The sequence below is a fragment of the Buteo buteo genome, chromosome 11, assembly GCF_964188355.1.
Source record: "Buteo buteo chromosome 11, bButBut1.hap1.1, whole genome shotgun sequence".
Lineage (NCBI taxonomy): Eukaryota > Metazoa > Chordata > Aves > Accipitriformes > Accipitridae > Buteo > Buteo buteo.
This window is the reverse complement of record NC_134181.1, coordinates 10817596-10838568: the sequence shown is the minus strand read 5'-3', so window position 1 is coordinate 10838568 and position 20973 is coordinate 10817596. Positions and strand designations below refer to the sequence as shown.

At 40.5% G+C, this 20973-nt stretch overlaps 2 protein-coding genes across 3 annotated transcripts; both read right to left on the bottom strand.

Annotated features, from left to right (window-relative positions):
- Positions 1-5906, bottom strand: PDCD2L (programmed cell death 2 like). Of its 2 annotated transcripts, none has more exons than XM_075040034.1 (7): positions 5715-5906; positions 5424-5587; positions 5220-5289; positions 3924-4120; positions 2516-2629; positions 716-864; positions 1-189 (listed from the first exon to the last, which is right to left on the bottom strand). In XM_075040034.1, the coding sequence occupies exons 1-7, from the start codon at positions 5826-5828 to the stop codon at positions 59-61; spliced, it is 939 nt and encodes a 312-aa protein (XP_074896135.1). In that variant the 5' UTR covers positions 5829-5906; the 3' UTR covers positions 1-58. The 2 variants fall into 2 exon arrangements, with proteins under 2 accessions (XP_074896135.1, XP_074896134.1); XM_075040033.1 differs by having other exon boundaries at positions 6-189; positions 3717-4120; positions 5715-5901.
- A 4602-nt stretch (positions 5907-10508) lies between these two features.
- Positions 10509-20344, bottom strand: LOC142036249 (fatty acyl-CoA hydrolase precursor, medium chain-like). Its single transcript, XM_075039374.1, has 14 exons — positions 20242-20344; positions 19271-19475; positions 18292-18436; positions 17711-17844; positions 17216-17369; positions 16238-16339; positions 15208-15312; positions 15026-15076; positions 14376-14516; positions 14205-14291; positions 13038-13185; positions 12701-12832; positions 11784-11856; positions 10509-11347 (listed from the first exon to the last, which is right to left on the bottom strand). Exons 1-14 carry the CDS (start codon positions 20312-20314, stop codon positions 11173-11175), a joined length of 1725 nt encoding a protein of 574 aa, XP_074895475.1. The 5' UTR covers positions 20315-20344; the 3' UTR covers positions 10509-11172.
- Between the last annotated feature and the right edge of the window lie 629 nt (positions 20345-20973).

Here is a 20973-nt window from a genome sequence, read left to right as displayed (position 1 = left end):
TTCACCTGTAGTAAAAAAACCCAACAGACTTTCCATCTATGTGGAGAAATACAATTTATTATTTAAATAATCTCTGATCTGGGTCTTCTTGTACAAAAATAAATTCTTCAAGAGGGGTTTGATGATTTGCTGGCCAACAGCTTCTCTCACATGTGTAAACTATAACAGTTCCAAATTCCACTGACAGATCTAAAAACAAAGCAATAAAGGTATGTAATGTAAAGGTATGAAAAATGACATAATCGGGGCTATTGCTTATTGCTATACTTCAATCTTTGCCAATTCAGAGAATATTTTTCATATTCAATCTCCTACATACATAGCATTTTCTAATTTTAAAGATTCTAAAGCAAGCTGACTCAATTTTCAAATTGCTTTTTAAGTGTCTGCAATCTTACTGACAGTATTTATTATTTTCCAAAGCCTCATTAAGAGGCAATAAAGACAAATTACTCCCAAGGTCATGGAATTATCTATATTGCTGTTATTATGAGCAAATGAAGTTGCAATCATAGAGTCTCCATAAACCAGAGTTTTATCTTTTGTTTAGTGAAAACTATAATGGAAACAGAGTGGATTCTAAGTAAGACGATCACTGTAGTCAGGCACATCAGTGCATGTGGTTAGCAAGAAACAACCCAAATTGCAGTTCACTACACTTTACCACGAAGGTGACTGTTTCTAATATTCATTCAGCTAAGTCAAAGGTCAACACCTGAATCACTCTGGAGCATGCTGACCAGCGCTGGCATGAGTTGAAATTCAAATATTCTGTTGCTTCCACAGTTACTGCAGGCTGGAATACCTTTGTCAATGTTGGCTGGAGGACACGTTATGAATAAAGGCTGGCCACCCCAAGAGTATCTAAGAGAAGACAGGAAAAAAGTATTCATTTTTTGTATCTAAATTTCACAGGAAAACATACATGTTGGCAACAGTGTTTAGGATTCTTTGAAACCTCTGAACTTGCTTGAAGTAAAAAACATTGTTATGAGCCAGAATCATTGCCAAAGTTTCACATGAGTCATTAAACAAAGAATAAAGATGCGATGGGGAAATACTTGGAAGGTCAACGCTTGGGAAGTCTTAAGGAAAGAGCTGGATCTAAAGGAGACAAATGCTTTAAATTGACACTTCCAAAATAAGCTGTACCGGACTCATTTAATTAAGCGAACTACACTTTCCTGAAAAATGGAATCCTAACCAGTGGCAGTTAAAGATTCTCAACATAGAATAGGTCTCAAAATCACTGTAGTTATGCCACAGAACTGGTGCTTTATTTGTAAAAGCTACCGCAGCTCCACAACTAACAGGAAACAAGATCAAAGACAGTTTCCACTGAATGCCAAGCAGGGGATTCTGTGCTGTGCTGAAAGCCCAACAGAGATCTGGCAGCCCAGGAGAACTGGGGGTCTGACAGGCATACTCACAATACCCATGAAGGGGAAAGGGAGGCCTATATAAAGATTGTAACTGGTGATAGTCATAGGGATCACCAGAGGTGATGTTTTAGAAGAACTGAAGAGCATAATACTGCAGTGCGACAGATCCAGTGAAAAAAAGTTGTCTGAAAATGTTACTTGCACTCTGCACTAGTATATTTTCTGTACAATCTTTGATAGATAATTAATGAAAGTTTCTTACATTTCTTATCTGTGTAACCAGCCCCTCAAACTTCACCTCCTCATCAAAAAGGTACCAGCTATTTCCACCTGGTTCTGGAAACTTGATAAACAAGGGTCCTGTCACTACACTGAGACAGCTTGACCAGTTAGGCTGCATTGGACTCTCTGGAACAAAGTTAAAAACTAACACATGGTATGAACCCTGAAATTCATGTGTACTATCTGATACTATGAATAATTTATCATTTCAACTCTTTGTTATGCTTTCATTCAGAATTAACTCCTCTTTCAGGAAAGTAGCTGCTCTGAGGTTCATTCTGCTTTTGTTCTAGGAAAAGCAACAGATTTACAAGAACCGAAGACTGCAGGGTCCCGAGGGGTAATCACAATAAGCTGCAGAACTCAGGCTTTAGAACGAGTGACGACTTACTTCAGTGACATCTCAAAGACTGAGATATAAGCAATTAAAGTAAGGTTACAAAATTTCAGAGGAGCAGATAGCCTTGGAAATCTATCACAACAGCACACCACTGTGTATTATACGTCCACCTCAAAACTGCCTCTTTAAAACCTCTATGTCTGGATTTCAGCGAGTCTTCAAAGACAGTCTGGGACTGTTCTCATCAGGTCTTATGTTGAACAAAGTCTCCCATAGCCAGATCTGGGGTCTCTGATCCTGCTTTGCTTCTCATCAACTTACATTTTATATAAAAAAGCCCAACCAGGGACTGAAGAATAACCACGCAGGCATGGTAACAGCCCTCTTAGCAATTTTTTTTATTAAGAAACAAAAATATACATCTATTTCCAATAAAATGGTTTATTTTGATGTACTAACAATCCATGTCTCTGCTCTGGATCTCCCTGTTACAACCAGATGATCAACATACCTTAGAATCTGTTCATGACACACTGATATTCTTTTCATAAATTTATGGAATGTGTGGTCCCTGCTTTTGACTTCACTCTTCTCATATTTTTCATTACCACCTTCTCCTGCAAAACTGTAAGAAAACAAGAAAAGAAACAAGATTTCCAATAAGGTTTTCAGTACGATATGCTTGCTTTAAATAAGCAATGGTTACTACACATTCACATTAAATTATACTAAGTATACAAAAAAGCCCTATACATGTTAAATTAAGAGGCAATTCCTGTTAGATGTTGCAAGTGAACATTTTGCTTCTAGTTCTTTGGTTTCTGGCGGTTTACAATTACTAACGGTGTTTCAAACTACCATAAGAGATTCAAATCCACCAGATACCTGCTTATTCCTTAAAAAAACCCATTCCTTTAGTAAATTCTCAGAAGTTTTGCTTGTTTTTAAATTACGATGTTGTCTTTTTAAATTTTGAATTAAATGTAATGAAAGTTCTACGATTCTATAAAGATCAACAAAACTCAACAGGAACACCACTACGCTAAAAAGCATTCTATGCAGTTTCTGCAACTGACAGTAGCTTTAGTTATCAAAAAATTCAATGTTGCCCACAATCCAGGAAAAGTCACCGTACATGTTAATATAATCAAAAGAGAAATGGTCTGGATATAAGTGCTCACTTAAATTAATACTGAAAATATTTTCCGCAACTATGTTCAAAAATTGTTTTTCAGACAACCTTCTACAAAACCTTATGGAGTCTTACCATCAGCCCAGCCTCTAGTCAAAATCCCTATGTAATTAAACTCTTAAAAATGCAACTGGAATATAAGAAAAGCTTTAGCCTTGTAAAGAGAAAAAAAAAACCAACAAAAAAGAGACAAATGTTACAATATAAACTCATACCATTTAGCATAAAATATTGTTTAAACCACACTGTTTTGGTTTCAGAGACTGACAGTCCACTGCTCTATCTGGAGCCCAAGGACATTCCAACTGCTCAGTCACTCAGAAATAGATGCACCTCTGAATAACTCAAAATTTGACAGAACTGGGTGCATTGTTATGTTCTTCCACCAAAGTACTACACATCAATGATTCCTGAAGGACCCAGTTACGAACAAAAACCAGTCAGATTTAGATCATCAATCAGCATACAGGAAACTGCATAATCCTTTCAGTTTCAGCATGAAATCCAGACCTGTTCTCACCTTTCTGACATCAACTGTTCCAAATCGACACCCTCCCTCTGCTGATACTCCCTCAATAGCTTATCTGCATGATCTGTATCAAGGAAACCAGTGTAGTCTTCCTCATCCACAACACTAATATAAAAGGGCTGGAACACAGGAGCTGAACTAGATGTTGCCATTACTATTCCCCCACTGACTGGAGGATGTGTATTCAGGGAATCTGACCCATCAGTAGCTTCAGACAAGCAAAGCTGTTGGAACTGGGATGCACACTCCACCTCTCTGGACAAGGAGCTGCTCACAGCTTCATTTAAGCCAAGCAGCTGAAGGGAGGCACGTGCAGGAGATTCTGCTCCATCACAGACTCCCCAGTCATCTGCTTCATCACACCAATCCTCTGCAGCAAAGTTTGATCCTTGTTTCTGAGGAAAAAAACAAAACAAAACCACAACACAAAAAAAGGAAAAAGAACATTGTTAATATCAGCCACCCTAATGCACTTCAAATACAGCTTCATAACAGATACGAAAACTAAAACCTTAGCCTAATACTTAGTGTTACTTCACCTATTCTCCTCACGGTGGTACTTACCAGCATACCCACATTTACTTTTCACAGCACCACACTTATGGCAAAACGTATCTCACACTGGAGAAACGGAACAAGAATTCACTGCCTTTTTGAATGGCCTTTGTACATACTGCTGCCATACCTCGGCTGCTGGCATGACCACTGACAGCTAGTTTGGGTACGTTTATCTGAAGTACAGTTACTGCACCACAGGTAAGCTCAAAGGGCAGAATATGGAGGAAAATAACAACAACAACAACGAAAATACCATCTTTTTATCAGAGTACAAGCTCATTTACCACAGACCAAAATTTCATATTGCAAATGCACTGGCTGAATAAACTTTCTCCCTGTCATCACTAGTTTGATAGCCATCCTTCTCTTTCAATCTTCTCAAGCCAACATGTAGTTTTCCTCCATCGGCAAAAATACCCAAAGCACATTAACGATAATCGAGTCAGATTAATTAAAACTGATGGTTAAATTTTAAAAAAATCTATTTAAATTAGAAAATAAAGAAAACATCTTAAAGATCCAAACCTAAACAGTATAGCCCAATCATTTAAAGTTGAAAAGTAACATTTAGGTAGCTCAAGTAATTAAAGTATTACATATCAGTTTTGACCGTACAGGTGGACTGCAATCTGCGCTTTAAAACAAGCCTAACACGGATCACAGACAAGAAGTTAATCTTCCAGTAAATAACGCATAGTACTCACGGTGTCAAAAATTCCACGACCACGACTTCTCCACGTGACCACATACGTGACGCGAAACTAGCATAGAGCGCAGCTTCTTCAGAAAGGTTATGGTTACTTAAACAAGTGTATGCAAGGTGCGAAACTCGCCCAGCTCAGCTGCATTTTTATTTTAAAACCTCCTCGATACGGCGCTTCACACGGCACGCGGAAACAAAGGACAGGACCCAAGAAGGCAGTTTTCTAGCGGTACCTGTTTTAGGCTGTCATCGCCTGTCTCCTTTCCTTCTGCTTGCAGATACTGGGAGCGCAGCACCTTCCAGCTTGAACGTGCCGCGTCAAGGAAAAAAACACAACACCAGACACGTAAGAACACAACGTTCGAGCCGACGGGGCACTTGTCAGTCGCCGCCGAGCTGTGCCCGTTCAGCAGCAGAAGGCAGAGCCGCGTCCTCACCTGCGGGGCGCTCCCCAGCACCCCTTCTGGGCACACGCGAAGACGTTGGCGACGCGGTGGAAGGGGGACGCCTCCAGCGGGCAGTACACCTGCACCAGGTGCGCCAGCGCCCTCCCGCACACCCCGCAGCAGGGAGAGCCCGGCCGCACGCCGGGCACCCAGTCCTGAAAGACGAACAGCGCGGGCACGGCTGGAGACGCTCCGCGGGCGTCCGCCGGCCCCCTCAGGGCGCGGCCCCTCCGCCGCCATCCTCCTCCTCCTCCTCCTCCCCCCCCCCCGGCCCGGCCCTACCGCGGAGCCGCCCAGCTTGCTGGTGGCCCAGGCGGGGGCCCGCCCGCCTCCTCGGCACGGCCCCACCATAGCGGCGTCGCGGAGCCCCAGCAGCACGGGCGGCCCGGCCGCCATCGCAGCGCCGCCCTGCCCGCCCGGCTACGGCAGCCGCCAGCGGACACACCGCGCCCCGGCACGGCCCGCTGGTGGCGGCGCGCCAGTGCGCATGCTCGCGGGGGCCGGCGGGACGCAGCCCGCCCCGCGGCGCGGCGCCCCTGAGGCGGCGGGGAGGGGGCCGGGCCCCGGGATGGGACCGGGGCACCCGTTCCCCGCCGCAGGGTGCTGAGCGGCCGCCTGCTTGAGCGGGCGCGGCGGTCTCGTCTGCGGTCAGTAAGAACGGAGATCATGAGGGCTTGGCACGGTGTTTAGGCAGGCGTTCGAAAACTGACCCCTTCCGACCAAAGGCGCTCCGGTCCGGCCCCTCGAGGCTGTTGCGCTGCGTTTAAATCCGTCGTCTGCAGCGTGGCCCGCGGGAGGCTGGGTCCTGGGTCGCTCTCGGTGCCTCTCCATGCGGACACGGCTGTGGGAAGCCGCTCCAGGGTGACAGGGGCGTCGCGTCCCAGAACTGACTCCAGGTAAAGAGCGTCTCGGAAGAGCACGAGGCCAGTGCTCTGCAAGAATACTGGAATTCCTTGCTTTACGAGAAATGTTTTTAGCTTAACAGTGCTCAAACGCAAATGACGAGTAAACAAATTCTGCAGCAGACCCCAGTCAGATACCTGCCAAGAAGGGCTTTCCAAGTGCAGAGCCAACATCATCTGCATGACCTGCTTTTACAAAGTTTGGTTTTGAACTTTTAGTTGAACTTGGTTGATGCTGACATTCACAAAAGTACACTGGATTGTCTCACAGACAAGTAATCAAAACTTGGAGCTGGTGCTTCCGTGTTACTTGTTACAGCTCCACTTGGAAGCAAGAGGTTTGCAGGAGCTCAAAGGGGAATTACACTGACATCTGCTCAGGTACTACCCGTCAGCGATGCCTGCCATTTTCCTTGTGTGGAAATCACTTGCATAAAGAAAACAGAATTTCAATAATCTTATTTTCACAGAGTTATCTCCAGCTTGCTCTGTTCCCTTCTGAGACAGGTTGTTCTCCTCAGATCCGTGGAGCGTCTCCTGGAGCTTGGGAACCAGCCTCAGGGACCCTGAATGGATGGAGCCTCTGCAAAGCCTGAGCCACAACCTAGTGCCCTCCCTACACCTGGCACTTAGTTCAAGGACAGCACAGGACATGGGGGAATTCTGCTGCAGTGTCTGTATCCAAGAAAATGAAGGGGGAAAAAAAGCAGGGATAGTGCAGATCTGAGGTACCAACCCTCAGATAGAAGTCAATTGGCACATTAAAATTGCCTCTTACTGTGAAAGACTCTGTGCTCTTTAATGCTTGAATGCTACATTTTTGTCCAATCCTTTTGCAAAAGGAGGGTATTTCAGCACCTGCAGAGTAAAAATGTTTTCTGTGAGCTCCTGTGCTCCTGAATAGTTAATAAATCAACGTATAAATAAAAGGCGTTATATGCATTTTACAGTTGGAAGCAGAAATCCAAATTCATGGTTTGCTACTCCTATTATGTACGGGACTGCATTGATCCTTTTTTCAGCTAGTAGCAGTGATGGGTTTTTAGGGAAAAATATACTGTCCACAACTGCATCAATAAAGAGAGGATGCTAGAGAAAAAAGCACCACTTTGTTACTTACATACTGGTTTTGCTCGGAAAGATAATTCAGCTTTCTTAGTATTGACTGAAAGAAATCACCCAAGTGACCTATTTTTAGTTATAATATAATACATAGTGTCAAAGGTAACTGAGTTTTAGGCCTTGTTCTGAGGTTCTGTTACATAATTTTAGTACTGCACAAGAATTTAATGCTGAATGCTCAAGACAGAGGATGACTTGTTAACCAGTTTGTAACTCCATCTTCTTAGGGTTGGATGAGTAACAGGGTCAAAATAAGCTTATGTGGTAAGATTGCAAAAGAACCAACAAGCCAGCACAGTGATACGGAAAGATTGGTTATGGCAACAGATAAAACAGCTACTAACAAAAGGCCAGTTTTTCAAAAAGGAGAGCTTTTTCAATGACTGTACTACTTCCTAGAAAGGTTTGATAAATGCTGTATTACTTCCTCCAATATGCAGTCCTTCCGTCTTGCACACTGTATTAAAAAATCAGCCAGCTGCTGGGAATTGCGTTGCTGATGACAAAAGTGACACGATGGACTGTGCAAAGCTGGCCAGTTCCATTTTTGCAATATTAACTTTCCTGTTTGGTATTTGTGAGCCTGCCTTGTTCAGAAGCATTCCCAGGGGGGAAAAAAAGAATTTATTGTTTACATTCCTGTGATGGATGCACTTCTACCCTGAAATGCAGGGTGGTAGAGAATGTTCCTGTTCTGATTCTTCAGGTGCAGTATTATTGTTCAAGTGCACTGTTGTGAAGTCCTCCAACAGCCAAGCAAGTGTCATACAATGGTTTTTCCTCAAGTTATCTTAGTCTTAGAGAAGGATTTATTCCATCTTATAAGACAAAGTACAGCACTAGCTACTGTTTTTAGAGTTACATTTAGCATCTCTTTTGCCATTTTTTCTCTTAAGCACTGAACCACTGTAGCTGAATCAGGTTTTTCACAGCCAGCGTGGCTGCAATTCTCTGCTATCAGTGTAACAAAAGACTGACAGTTTTCTTATATTAACTGTGCTACTTACTCCTCCGTGGACAGTACTTTCTTCAGCAACTGAGTCACAGTGAACAGTCATCAGCTACACTGTGCTGGGAATGCTAAGTGATTTTGCAGAACTCCCAATTCCTTCCATCACAGCTGAAGACTGGAGGCACGTTTCGTGTAAAAGCTGTGACATAGATAAGTTGCAGCAGCATGCACAATACTAAGTATTTGCAAGTTTGAGCAAAGCAGTATCATAAATGGGTGTGCAAATGGATTTTTTTCACAGAAAGCATCAATGTGTGGAAAGCTACAATATTAAAAAGCTAGTAATAATACTGAATACTATGAAAGTACTAAAATGTGGAACAATATACATTTTAAAATTACTTACTTTAGCTTGTCTTTCAGGATGGTCAGTTATCAGAGTTCTGGCTACAACTCCACTCTCTGAGATAGCCCTATGGAACAAAACCCTTGGCAGAGGAGAGATGACCTGAGAAGCAGGAATGGCACCTAACAAACATACTTGGTCATCGACTTAGAAAGGCAATTATAGAAATTATGTATAATTAATACATTTTTAAGAAAGATTAAGTGTTCTATTGACAGAATGTGAAAAATAGAACAGCAGCAGTTCATGCTGAATATTATCATCTAAATATACTGCTAAGATTTTCTTCAAATATAGGTGCACAGTGCATACATTTTATTTAATGTATATGTACTGTTACCTTGAGCTGAACTGGGTATCTATACCAAGTGACCATTAATATTAAAAATATAAAATAAAATGCGGTTTGGAGCATAATGTAGGAATCTGCTGCTTAAAGTAACTTATATATTGTGGCCCCAGTATTATTCCTTTCTCAACCGTTTGAAAGCATACCATTCTTTGTATTTGAGGTTTTTAAGTAGACAGATGGACAGAATGCTCCTTCTCACACAGTTGGAAAGTACTTTGTTATCATATGTGCCTAATAAAATAAGGGGCCACACTTTTCCACAGAAGTTGTAGCTATGATTTTGCATTCACAAACACATGGGATTTTTTCTATCCTGTTTAAGTTAATGATTTTTGTGAACCTACTAGGACAGAAACACTGATTCAACAAACAAACCAATAACGGACTTAAAGGCTACTTCAGATCAAAACAGGGGAAGGAATAAAATGCCCAGTGTGCCCCATATGCTGCATTATGAAATGTGTGACAGAACTAGCAGTATGGCTGAACACTGTTGCTACAATTAGCTGTTACTTAATGATGGCTTTTGGCAAGTAATGGTAACAACTAGTGGTTTTTGCAAGTTATGGAAAAAATGCACAAAAGGGGATAGCCAGGCAGAAGCTCAGTATAGATCACACAGCTCAATGTCCACCAATTTGTAAAGGCAAGCCCAAGTGAACCCGGAGGTGAGGAGGAAGAAGAAGACATCCTCAAGAAATCAACACCTGCAGGCAGGAACTTGGGCTGCCAATGTGTCACTGTGACAGCCCCTCCTGGGAAGAGCAGCCATAGACTGTGGGATGCTGTGGGAGATGGGAGGGTGAGCTTGACACCAGTTAAGGGAGTAGTTACAGCTAATTTATTCCTGTTTGTTTATTGTTATGAGTACAGTTCTTACAGATTCTTGGATGCTTACATTGTGTGTTCCTTTGTGCCTAGCAAGCGTATCTTGCTTGTCATGTAACTTTGCAAAAAAGCCACTCCACTACTTGTGTGTCCTGACGCATTCCAGATATTGCCAAAAATGTGGTCACAGCTGCTGGTGCCCTTGAAAAGAGGAAGGCTGGGGGTGCACATCAGCAGGTCTTCCCTTTGTGGGCCCACGGACAACGTTGAGCTAACAACATGCAGCAAACAACATCATACTTTGCTCTCCCCTCTGTCTCAGTGGGTGTCTGTCCTGCCAGCAAGGCTTCCTCCCTCCAGACAGTGAATTGTGAATTCTGTGCCAGGAAGGGTTGAAGAATAGATAATCATACCACAGAATAACCTGTGAAAACCCTAGAGCCTTGAGACTCAGCTTCTGCAAAGAAAGCTGGAAAATTCATATCTGAAACCCTTTAGGTTGAAGAAAGAAACTGGGCACATTTCTGGCTTCTCGGGTGTGATTTAACCTGTTGGAGTTAGCCTGTATCAGTTAGGTGAAAGAAAAGGAAGTTGCAAAAAATCAAAAGCAACATTTATTTATAACAGTTTACAAAACAAGAAAACAAGTAGAGATTTTCCGTTCTCATTTGTGAGATGTCAAGCCCATCTCACAGATGTTTTTTGATGGCTGCTCTGCTCCCTACAAGCTATTTCCAATTAAAGAAAGTGGAAAGAGGCTGTAAGAATGACAACTGACCATTCACTTCTGAAAGAAGAGGGGAATAAGCATATAACATAGTCTGACACTTATGATACATTCTGTATAGATAATTTCTTACAGATTTCAATATATTTGACAGTTTCCCCCTCACTCCCCCTTCTCACAGGAGCATTATTCAGTTTTGCTATCCACTGAGTAGACACCATGGTCTTTTCAAGCCTGAAAGATTGTGGGTTTTTTCTGCTTGCTTCATTAAATAGTGATTTTTAGTCCCACAAACATTCCAAATTTCCCTTGATTCTCTCCTTTCACTGTGATCATGACAGCAGGTTACACAATAGTGAGTTAGAAGGTGATTATTATTGAATTCTGCATCCTGACAAACTAATTTTGTTTGACTTCAGATTTTAAAAGCAAACTGTACCCTCCACAACTCTTATAAATCTGTGTGTTCTCTCCTTTCATTCATCATTTGTTTTGTGAGCTGTGTCCAAAACTCCGTTTTGTGTTCTTTCAATTTCTTTGATGCCTTTTGCATTAGGTCTATTTCCAGGTATCCTTCATCCAGATCATACTGAGGCCAATGGACCAAGCCTTCTCCGTTGGGATTTCTGGAAATAATATAACGAAAAATTAGCTTTCCATTTGCTTAGCAATTGTGCTCTGACTGCTCAGGTTGAGAGCATTTCAGAAAACTAACACGAGCTCAGATTATGTGATCCTAGTACCTGAATAGTTGGATTTTTTTAATCAAAATGCTCATCAGTGGAATAGCAAAAGTTTAATAATTGCCATTACTTTTGAATCTAAAACTCCATTGCAGATGGAGTTGGAGCTCTTGGATTTTTTTTTTTCTTTTTTTGGTCTGCAGGTTCATTTAAAAGGTTTTTCTTGCAATCATTAAGAATAGAAATAATTTGCTTTAATATTTCGCTTAAATTATGCCAAATTTGTAGGAACCACCATATAAGTATTGCTTTAGGCAAGTAAGTATGTTTCAGGCAGCACAGACAAAACTTGAGCTGTGATTAGCATTATGATTCTCACCCATTTCTAGCAAAGTTAGTCCAATATCTCATAACAGTTCTGCTAAGTTTATTTTCTTCTTCTGTAGCATACCCTACAAAGTGAGAGATGAAATGGCAACATTAAAAACTAATAATCAAAAAAGTAGTAGCTATATCAATTCCAATAGACTGTAATCAGTTCTACTTGCTACTCTGAGCTATGGCACTTTTACCAGAGCAGAGCTCTTGGAGAGAGCTGCAGACAAGTGATTTCATGAAAAGTAACTACTAATAAAGGCAGAAAATGTTTATGTTGATTCCAGTGTGTCCTGGTTGCAGCTGGGATAGAGTTAACTGTCTTCCTAGTAGCTGGTACAGTGCTATGTTTTGAGTTCAGTATGTGAAAAATGTTGATAACACTGATGTTTTCAGTTGTTGCTCAGTAGTGTTTAGACTATAGTCAAGGATTTTTCAGCTTCTCATGCCCAGCCAGGGCACCTGACCCAAACTGGCCAACGGTGTATTCCATACCATGTGACGTCCCATCTAGTTTGGGAACTGGGAAGTGGGGGCAGGGAATCGCCGCTGGGGGACTGGCTGGGTGTCGGTCGGCGGGTGGTGAGCAATTGCCCTGCGCATCATTTGTACATTTCAATCCTTTTATTACTACTGTTGTCATTTTATTAGTGTTATCATTATCATTATTAGTTTCTTCTTTTCTGTTCTATTAAACTGTTCTTATCTCAACCTAGGAGTTTTACTTCTTTTCCCGATTTTCTCCCCCATCCCACTGGATGGGGGGGAGTGAGTGAGCGGCTGCGTGGTGCTTAGTTGCTGGCTGGGGTTAAACCACGACACAGTGTTTCTAAGGGAGAAAGTCTATTCTAAAGCCCTCCAGTAAGTAAAATGAATAATAATGTTTTAAAAGGAATACTTTAGTAAGCATGGATACATCACCGGCTAAGAATGGCTTTCCAAAGACAAAGGCAATCTCATCTCCATAATCTGCTTTTACAAACTCTGGCACAACACCTGCCGCTGAACTTGGCCGATGTTGAAATTCATAAAAGTAGACTGGGTTGCCAGCATCTAGTGGAAAATATACAGAAGAGTGTTAGTTTGAGGGCTGAAAATACCTGCCACCAAAGATCATAAATTTTCATTACAAACTATTTTGATAAAATGAAAACGCTATCAGTTCTTTGGATAATGAAGTACGATGCATACTGTCCACAAACACACCCCAGGATGGAATTCTACATTTCTTCTAATAGATGCTGAATTAGAGACTTACCTCTATGGTATCTTGCCACTTCAATGGCTGAAAGAACAAAGAAAGAGTCTCCTATTGCATGGAGAAGGCCATCTCGCACCTGAGCACCGTTTTCTGCGTTCCCTATGTATTCATTGTATATTTGATCAACAACTTCAGAAGTAATACCCTGAAATGAACAATAAAAATACTTCTTATAATGATGATTAATATTATAAAGCATATCAGCACTAATTGAGTGTGCCATCTGCATGTCCCTGGCTAAACCCCAGACATTACCTTCTTTCAGAGAAAATCCTCAACTGTGTTAGAGTGTGGCTCAGAGCTCAGAATTGGGAGTTACGGAGCTACTGGATATAGATGTTCTCAGGGAAAGGAGGTTTTCAGGATCTAAAGATCAAGCATCTTTAGATAAATGTCAGTCAGTGATGCTGATAAATAGCTATGGTAGTCTGTTCTCCCTTCTGTGGAAATAACCCTCATAAGAGAAAAGAAATCCTGTTGGATTTCGTAAAATTCATTTATTGTTGTAGATGACCATAATTTACTCCCTTTCAGAACAAGCCTGGGCTCTGCCTTTCCAAGTTCATGATGGATGTCTGTGACACTGAATGATCCATTGCAAGTACTGGCCATATTTATAAAGTTCTTAATTCTTACCTATTAATCTGCATTTTTCTATATTTAGTAGTTTCAGGAGAGCACAAAGGAATGTGAAAGCTAAGAGGTTGGTAAATTACAGGGAAGCAAAACCTCAAGAAACCTGAACATAGGTCTCTCAGTGCCGTTTTAAACATCTCAGGTTTATCCTTTCTAGCCTCCAGTTTCTGCTTCAGAAGGGTGTGTTCTATAGGTCTTGTGTCATACATGCCAGTACTATGCATGACTTGGATAACCTAGGGTATCTCAAATGTCACAAGACACCTATATTTAGGTACCTGAATCGGTCCTGGATTTCCACAGAACTCCTTTTTAAAAAGAGGGGCATTTAGGGTAGAAATTTAGAGTGCATTTTCAAACACTAGTGGCAACAGGAATACACCCCATCTGCTGCCCATTACTGCCCCATGGTAGGAAGCTGTCAAACTGAACAAAGTTTGCCTCTAAAATATACCTCTCCAGGAGTACAAACACAGAACCAGACCAGTGAAGAAGCAGCACTGGGCTGTTCTGAAAATGGCCTCTTACCTTAAGTGATACTGCTAGGGAGCTCTGTAAAACTTGACGTGCAACATCTTCATCCAGACCATCTGTGTAAGCAGGAAATTTCATTGTCTGCATGATACAGAGAATCATATTTATTAGAAAATCTTACATTAACAAAATGATATATAAATAACAACATTGTAAGTCTCTTACCGTAGGAAGTACCCATCCAAATTCACAGTTATTTACTCCTATTATATATGGGACTGCATTGATCACTTTTTTAGATAGTAATTGCCTGGGACTCTTCGGAAAAAATACACCATCTGCAGATGCACTGATGAACAGGGAATGCTGGAGGGAAAAAAAAAGAAATCTTCATTAATACATGAATTTTGCTTCTAGAAAAAATTTTCAGATTTTTACTGTAGTTCCAAAGCAAAACAAATTAAGTTCCAAGTGAAGATATAAGAAGTAATAGTATTCCAGCCATCTCTAAATTTTCTCTTGACAGATTTTCTGCACTAAGCAGAAGATTCTGTGAAGATTAGCATTGTATTTTTAATGTTGTGAAACATAGGTGATGATGTCCAATTTACATCTCTTCTTAGTTAGTTCAATCCTGTTATGGGACATGTAGAGCAGTGAGGGAAAAACCAACTTCTGCGTTGAAACTGCAAAGAAACATGGAATCCAGCATTGTGATAAGAAATTTTAAGTAGGACGTAATATATTACATTAATTAATTTTCAGGTTCTCCAGGAGAAACTGTGACATTTCCTACACTCTTTTCCTTCCCCTGGTAGAGCATGACAGCAAAACACAAGTAGCTCAAAGTTCATGCAGAATGAAAGGGAAGTAACCTGTTTGCATTTTTCAGGTGAAGTATAGCATAGCTGCAGTGTCATCAAATCCTGAAAAGGCCAAGAAAGTCAGATGTTACATTCACTTCAAGTTCTCCTAATATTACAACACACAAATAGCATACTCCGTTATGATAAAATTTGAAATGTCATTTAAATGCAAGAAGTACCATTTCACCTACCATTTTTTGTGTTATCTGTACTATCTCTTCTTCTGTTTTTTCTCTTGAGCATTCAACTATTGCAGCTGAACTGGTTTTCTCACAGCCAGAGGCAGTAGCAATACTCTGCAATCAATAAAAACAAACAAACACTTTTTCATATACTTCCCATAGAAGGCTCTAAGTGCAACCGAGCCTGAGTCTCCAGCAGGGAGGAGTCTAAACTTCTGCACAGGGATCATTGAAGCCAGCCATGTTCCAGCTGCAGAGGTAGAGAATAGAAAGCCTTCGTGACCCTTTGCACTGTGGGCTGAGCAGAAGGACAAAACATATGCCTCCAAAATATTTTGATACAGAAATAGACCGAGATAGTAACTCTGGTAAATAATATGTTGCGCTGAGAAGACAGGATGACATAAAGGAGTTAAGAGTGATGCACAGTCAGAATACAACCATGTAGATGGTAACAAAGAGCACATACCATTCTTGATGTCTTTTTGGGTCGAGTAACAGCTGTCATTAGAGAGACAGAGCTCATTATAATGTTGCCTCTTTTATATCCCAGATTATTAAATTAGGTTCCTGGAAGTTGTTTCTTGTAGTTGAACAAAAAAATAATTTCGTTGAAGTCAGCTCTTCTTTCCAAATATAAACAAATTGAAAAAAGTCTTGTTTATATACACACAACAGGCATCAAGTAGGAGAGGAAGAATATTCAGAATCTGGTGCCATTTTCCAGCCAAAAATTATAGCTCAACTTTTCTTGAGGACGGTACACGTTATAGTATTCCTTTACATTTCACAGTTCTTCCTGGCCTTCTCTCTTCGCTTCCTTAGTCTTTTGCTTTCACTCACGCATATGTGGATATTTGGGTATTCGAAAAGCAAGGCATCATTAAACATGTATTATTTGCACACAGAAATCCTGTCTTTAATGACTGTGGTTGTAGTTTCACAAGAAAAAAAATTCTGGTTTTACATTTTGGAATAAACAGTTTAAGATATGCAAAACTATCTGGAAAAATAATTTAAAATACCACAAAATACCCACTTGTGCTTCCTCCTCAGGCTGGTCAGTGAACAAAACCCTGACTGCAGTACCACTCTCTGAAATGGCCTTATGGAACAAGCCCTTCACCAGGGGAGACAAGACCTGTAAAAAGGGAAGGACAAGCATTATGTTCTAACCACTGACTTAGAATTTCCTACCAGGAATTGCCATTTAAAACATTTTGAAAACAAATGTCATAAGACTGTTATTCTGTAGCCTCTGATTGTAGTTCAGCTATGCAAAGGGCTTTGGCAACACTATGAGGGATAAGGAGTCCATGCCTGCCTTTCCCCCTCCCATAGCACCTTGCTTCCAAGACTTCATGGAATGACACTGCAAGCCAGATATGGTTCGAATATAACTGTGTCCAAAATAATCTGGCTGTGCTGCCGAAGGGGAATAAAGAACTATTGGCCAGAGGGCAGGAGCTTAGGAAACGAATTTTTATCACATGCATCACTGATCCTTGGTTTCACTGTGTGATCTGTACCAAATTGTGAGTGACTGGAGAAGAACCTCTTAGCCAATGTGCTCAATGTTGATATAAAAATCTTACATAATCTCTGGGTCACAAAATGCATGTCTAGTTCAGCTATCATGACTATTTGACTTGGTTACTTTGCACAAGTGACTGTCAAAGCAAACAGGAAAAGGGCAATACACCCTCTTCGAGGACTTTTCTCACAAGGATAAATTTGGGGGTTTTGGCACTGCAAAATACCACCTAGAATTTAATTTAGTAGATAAGGAATAATATTTTGGGTCCAAACTACAAGATTTGGGTATGAAAAGAACACTTTTATCAATTAGAAGCTGTATTGTTGTATTGTATTGTTGTATTATAGACCAAGGTAAAATGTCATTTATTATAAAACCATCCCTTTTCCCTCACTGACTTTTCATGCAGGTACTAAAAATGAACGTGGACGGTGGTTTTTTTCCCTAAGTAATTAAAATTCAGTATTACTGTGAACTTACAAGAGCAGAAACACTGAGTCCTCCTGCAGATTCTCCAGCGATAGTGACGGATCCTGGATCTCCTCCAAAATGTATGATATTTTCCTGAATCCACTGAAGGGCTGCTACTTGATCTAAATACCCCCAGTTACCTCGGGCATGCTTATCACCAGTGCTGCAGAGAAAGAATAGATTTGTTTAAATGCTCAATGCAAGAAAAAAGGCAGAGAAAAATACAATCTGCGGTGTTAGAAATCAGCTGCCATGCTCTATACAGAGCTTCTCTACACAACTGAAAAATAAATGGCTCAGAAAGTGTTGAGATTAGAGTAGCAATTGAACAAGAACGACTTGGAAGCTGACTTGGGACTTGTAAATTGTTCCCAACTGTTGCATATGTAATTAAGAAATGTATAGGTTTTTTGCATAAGCAAGTATTGTGCACATCTCTTCACAAAGGCTTTGCACACATAATTTTGGAAATCACTTAGCAAAAATTGAGACAAAATATCTTACCTAAAATATCCAACAATACCTAATCTGTACTGAATTGTTACAAACACCACATTGTCAAAGGCCGCTAATGCTGAACCATCATATGATGAAGCTGCTCCAGAAACTAACCCACCTCCATGGATCCATACAAAGACCTGGAAAGACAAAACCAGAAACAACTCAGCACAGATAAGAGCTCCCAGTGATAAAAACTAAATATAAACCAAAATATAATATTTTGTGCTGTTTCACTCCTGACTCTTTCAGATTATATTTCACAAATGGTAGAAGTGTTTTGAATATGAGGCCTGCAGTCTTAAAAAATGGCACCAATTTTATTAAATACTTACACTATACCAGTGCCCTGTGACTTTTCACAGATTATTTAGAGGAAATCAAACATTACTTAGCTAAAATGTCAATAAAATTTTATTTGTAAAATAGGATTTTGTGTCTCCCTTAAACCTCAGCATATATTTACTGGGGCAAAGCATGCAACTTGATCATCATTACAAAACTGCACCTATAACTCTGCATATAGCACAGGTTTTAGGTTTGTTGTAAAATAATTTTGCTAGAGGTTTTATAATGGTTTTGCTTACAGGCAGCTTCTCCTGTTTTTCTGTAGAAACGGGTGTATACACATTTAGGTATAAGCAATTTTCAGACACTTGGAGAAGAACTTTTTCTTTTCTATTAGTAATAAAGTCCGAAAAAACCTGTCCTTGTACTTTATCCTGTAGACACCTGAATAAATGAAAAACTAACAAGCAACAGAAATAATTAAAACCTCAAAGCTATGAAGTGTAGCTTTTTTGTACTTCCACAACAAAGTGCAAACCAGAAACCAATCTCTAGTACATTTCTAGATTGTTGACAACAGAAAACATCACTTGTAGTATATTTTCTTCCTTTGACCCAGCATTAGGGAGATCTGTAAAAAGGAGCCACAGTCTACAGCAGTACACAGTGACATGCAGATATAATTTTACGTGTTTCAGAACATTACAGAAATATACCTGCAAATACATATGGCTATAAATTACTTCAATGAAAATGCAAATGAATTATTTTACATCTTCAGTAGCTTTTTATATTGTAATGGTAGGTATTAGGCTTGAGGCACTAAACAAGGGCAGCAGTACAAATGGAATAAGACATTTACAATACAGACTAGAATTGGTCTGCATTTCTTATGTGTCCTGTTAAGCATGTGACTCAGTAATTTTTTCTTCTAATATATTCCAACATTTCCTCAGCTTCTTTCTCTCTCTGCTCCAAAGCTCACAGTTTCTAAACATTGCTAAGTAATGGCCAAATGCTCCCAAACCAGAACATTATTGGCAAAGTGCTGGTCCATATTAGTTCATCACTGATGCCCATTAGATAGCAGTTTTTAATAAAAAGAGCAGCTTATAAAGGTGTCTTCAGGAATGCATTCATTGCAACAGTTGCAGGTGGTAATGAGATGGCACCAAGGAATTCATCTTTGTGGCTTTTGATTGCCCTGTACATCAGTGTCCCAAAATTGCATATAATATAAAATTATTAAAAAGATCAATGGTTTTGTCACTGTCTTACATTGGTGGGTAGGAAGTGGCATCTCTGACACCTTTCCATGGCTCAGGTGGCTGGGGTTCAGAAAACCTCAGTGGTCCAACTGGAGGCTTAGCAAAAGGAAGTCCCAAAAAGACATTTACACTCCTCTCAGCTGCATCTACTTTGAATTGGTACCCTTGGACTCTCCCATATTTGGTCAGCACTTCTGGTTGCTCTGCTTTTTGTCCTGGGGGATGTGAGCACAAAATCACATAATTGGTCTACTCGTAAGTAATTGCCAGATTTCTAAGAGCTTTAGCTACTTAAATATACACCTTTTGTTTGCTTAAACAATTTCATACATAAGGCTTCAACAAACTATAATCAGTATAGCAGACATTATTTCAGCCTTCATTTTGATTGGTTTGTATGTATAATCTCCCTCAGGTATATCATATGTATCATCTTACTATACACACAATTGCACATAGTTCTTAATCCTTTTTGATCCAGGTTGTTAGTTAAAAGTCCAATAGATTGCTCTCATTAAGAAAAGGCATTACCTTTTTAAGAAAAGAACCGTGAACGCACAAAGTATTTTCCAGACCTTTGACAGTATGGACACAGCCAAAAGAAAAAGCTTCTAACATACCTGAAAATAGTCTGGCATATACAAATACTGTTAACAATTAGGTAAAATTCATGTTAAGATCGGTGTGAAAGTTCTCAATACCAGATTACGAATGTGGTACAGTGGTCTGCTCTGCCTCAGCAGACAAGATTTTGGGACAGGAATTTGATTCACTATTTGTGAAAAAGGCAAATAAGACAAATGACTGAAAACAGGTCAGAAAAAGAAATTAAGAACTATTGCTATTCAGACTTAATTTCTATGCAGCAAGGCTGGGTGCCCAGCTCCTCCGGTAAAGCTGGGGTTCCCCTAGGTGAGCAAGCTGCGTATGTGCTCTATTTCCTTGAAGAAGGCAATAGGGAAAAACTCTTCTGAAGCTTACCAGTAGCTGTAAGCGCTGTGACCCCAACGGTGAGAATCAAGAACAGCAGCGATGTGTCCTTTCCCGTTGCCATTTTGCAAGCTAGTCACATATTTACCTCCGCAGTGTGTTGCCTTATGTACTCTGTTAAGTATAACTGTTACACAAGGGAAACGCTGATTAGGAAAAGCAATACTCAAGCTGAGCCAGCCCCGCTGTGGGCAGCCGGAGCAACTGCCCTGCCTGTAAGCCACCTCTCCCAAGGGGCTCAGCTGTACATGGGGACACGGAGACCTCCTGCCTTGCAGAGTGGACCCACAAGTTTCTTACTGGCTCCTTAGTGCTCCTTATAAATCTTATGCACAAAACCTCAGGCGTCAACTATGATGTGCTTTAAAGTGCTTTGAAAACAGCCTTCCATTGCACCAAGAGATTCGTCCTGCTGCTCTAACACTACCGTCTTTCTCAACGAAGTTAGGATTTCCTCACACTACACAGTGAAGAGATCAGGAAGGGAACTACACTTTTACCTTATTACATCTGTTTACTTCATTTTAGTATTAATATCTCAATGTAAGGAATACACAATATAGCCACAAGAAGCAAATTCCAAAACACTACTCAGGAAAAATGTGCTTTTGCTGAAGTAAATTTGAGGGATTTTTATTCTCACAAAAGGATATTTTTTGACAAAAACAATACTAGAAAAATCTTAGCTCCACCTGCCACTCAGTCCTGCATGTTCAGGGATGT

Coding starts and splice junctions, on each gene's coding strand:
- PDCD2L (XM_075040033.1), bottom strand. CDS start 5,828: ATGGCGGCCGGGCCGCCCGTGCTGCTGGGGCTCCGCGACGCCGCTATG. Junction 5,588..5,714: donor GCAAGCTGGGCGGCTCCGCG/GTAGGGCCGGGC, acceptor TTCGTCTTTCAG/GACTGGGTGCCCGGCGTGCG. Junction 4,121..5,219: donor GCGATGACAGCCTAAAACAG/GTACCGCTAGAA, acceptor TTTTTTCCTCAG/AAACAAGGATCAAACTTTGC.
- LOC142036249 (XM_075039374.1), bottom strand. CDS start 20,314: ATGGCAACGGGAAAGGACACATCGCTGCTGTTCTTGATTCTCACCGTT. Junction 17,845..18,291: donor AAAAACAGGAGAAGCTGCCT/GTAAGCAAAACC, acceptor TTGTCTTTCCAG/GTCTTTGTATGGATCCATGG. Junction 14,517..15,025: donor CACCTGAAAAATGCAAACAG/GTTACTTCCCTT, acceptor TTTTCCCTCCAG/CATTCCCTGTTCATCAGTGC.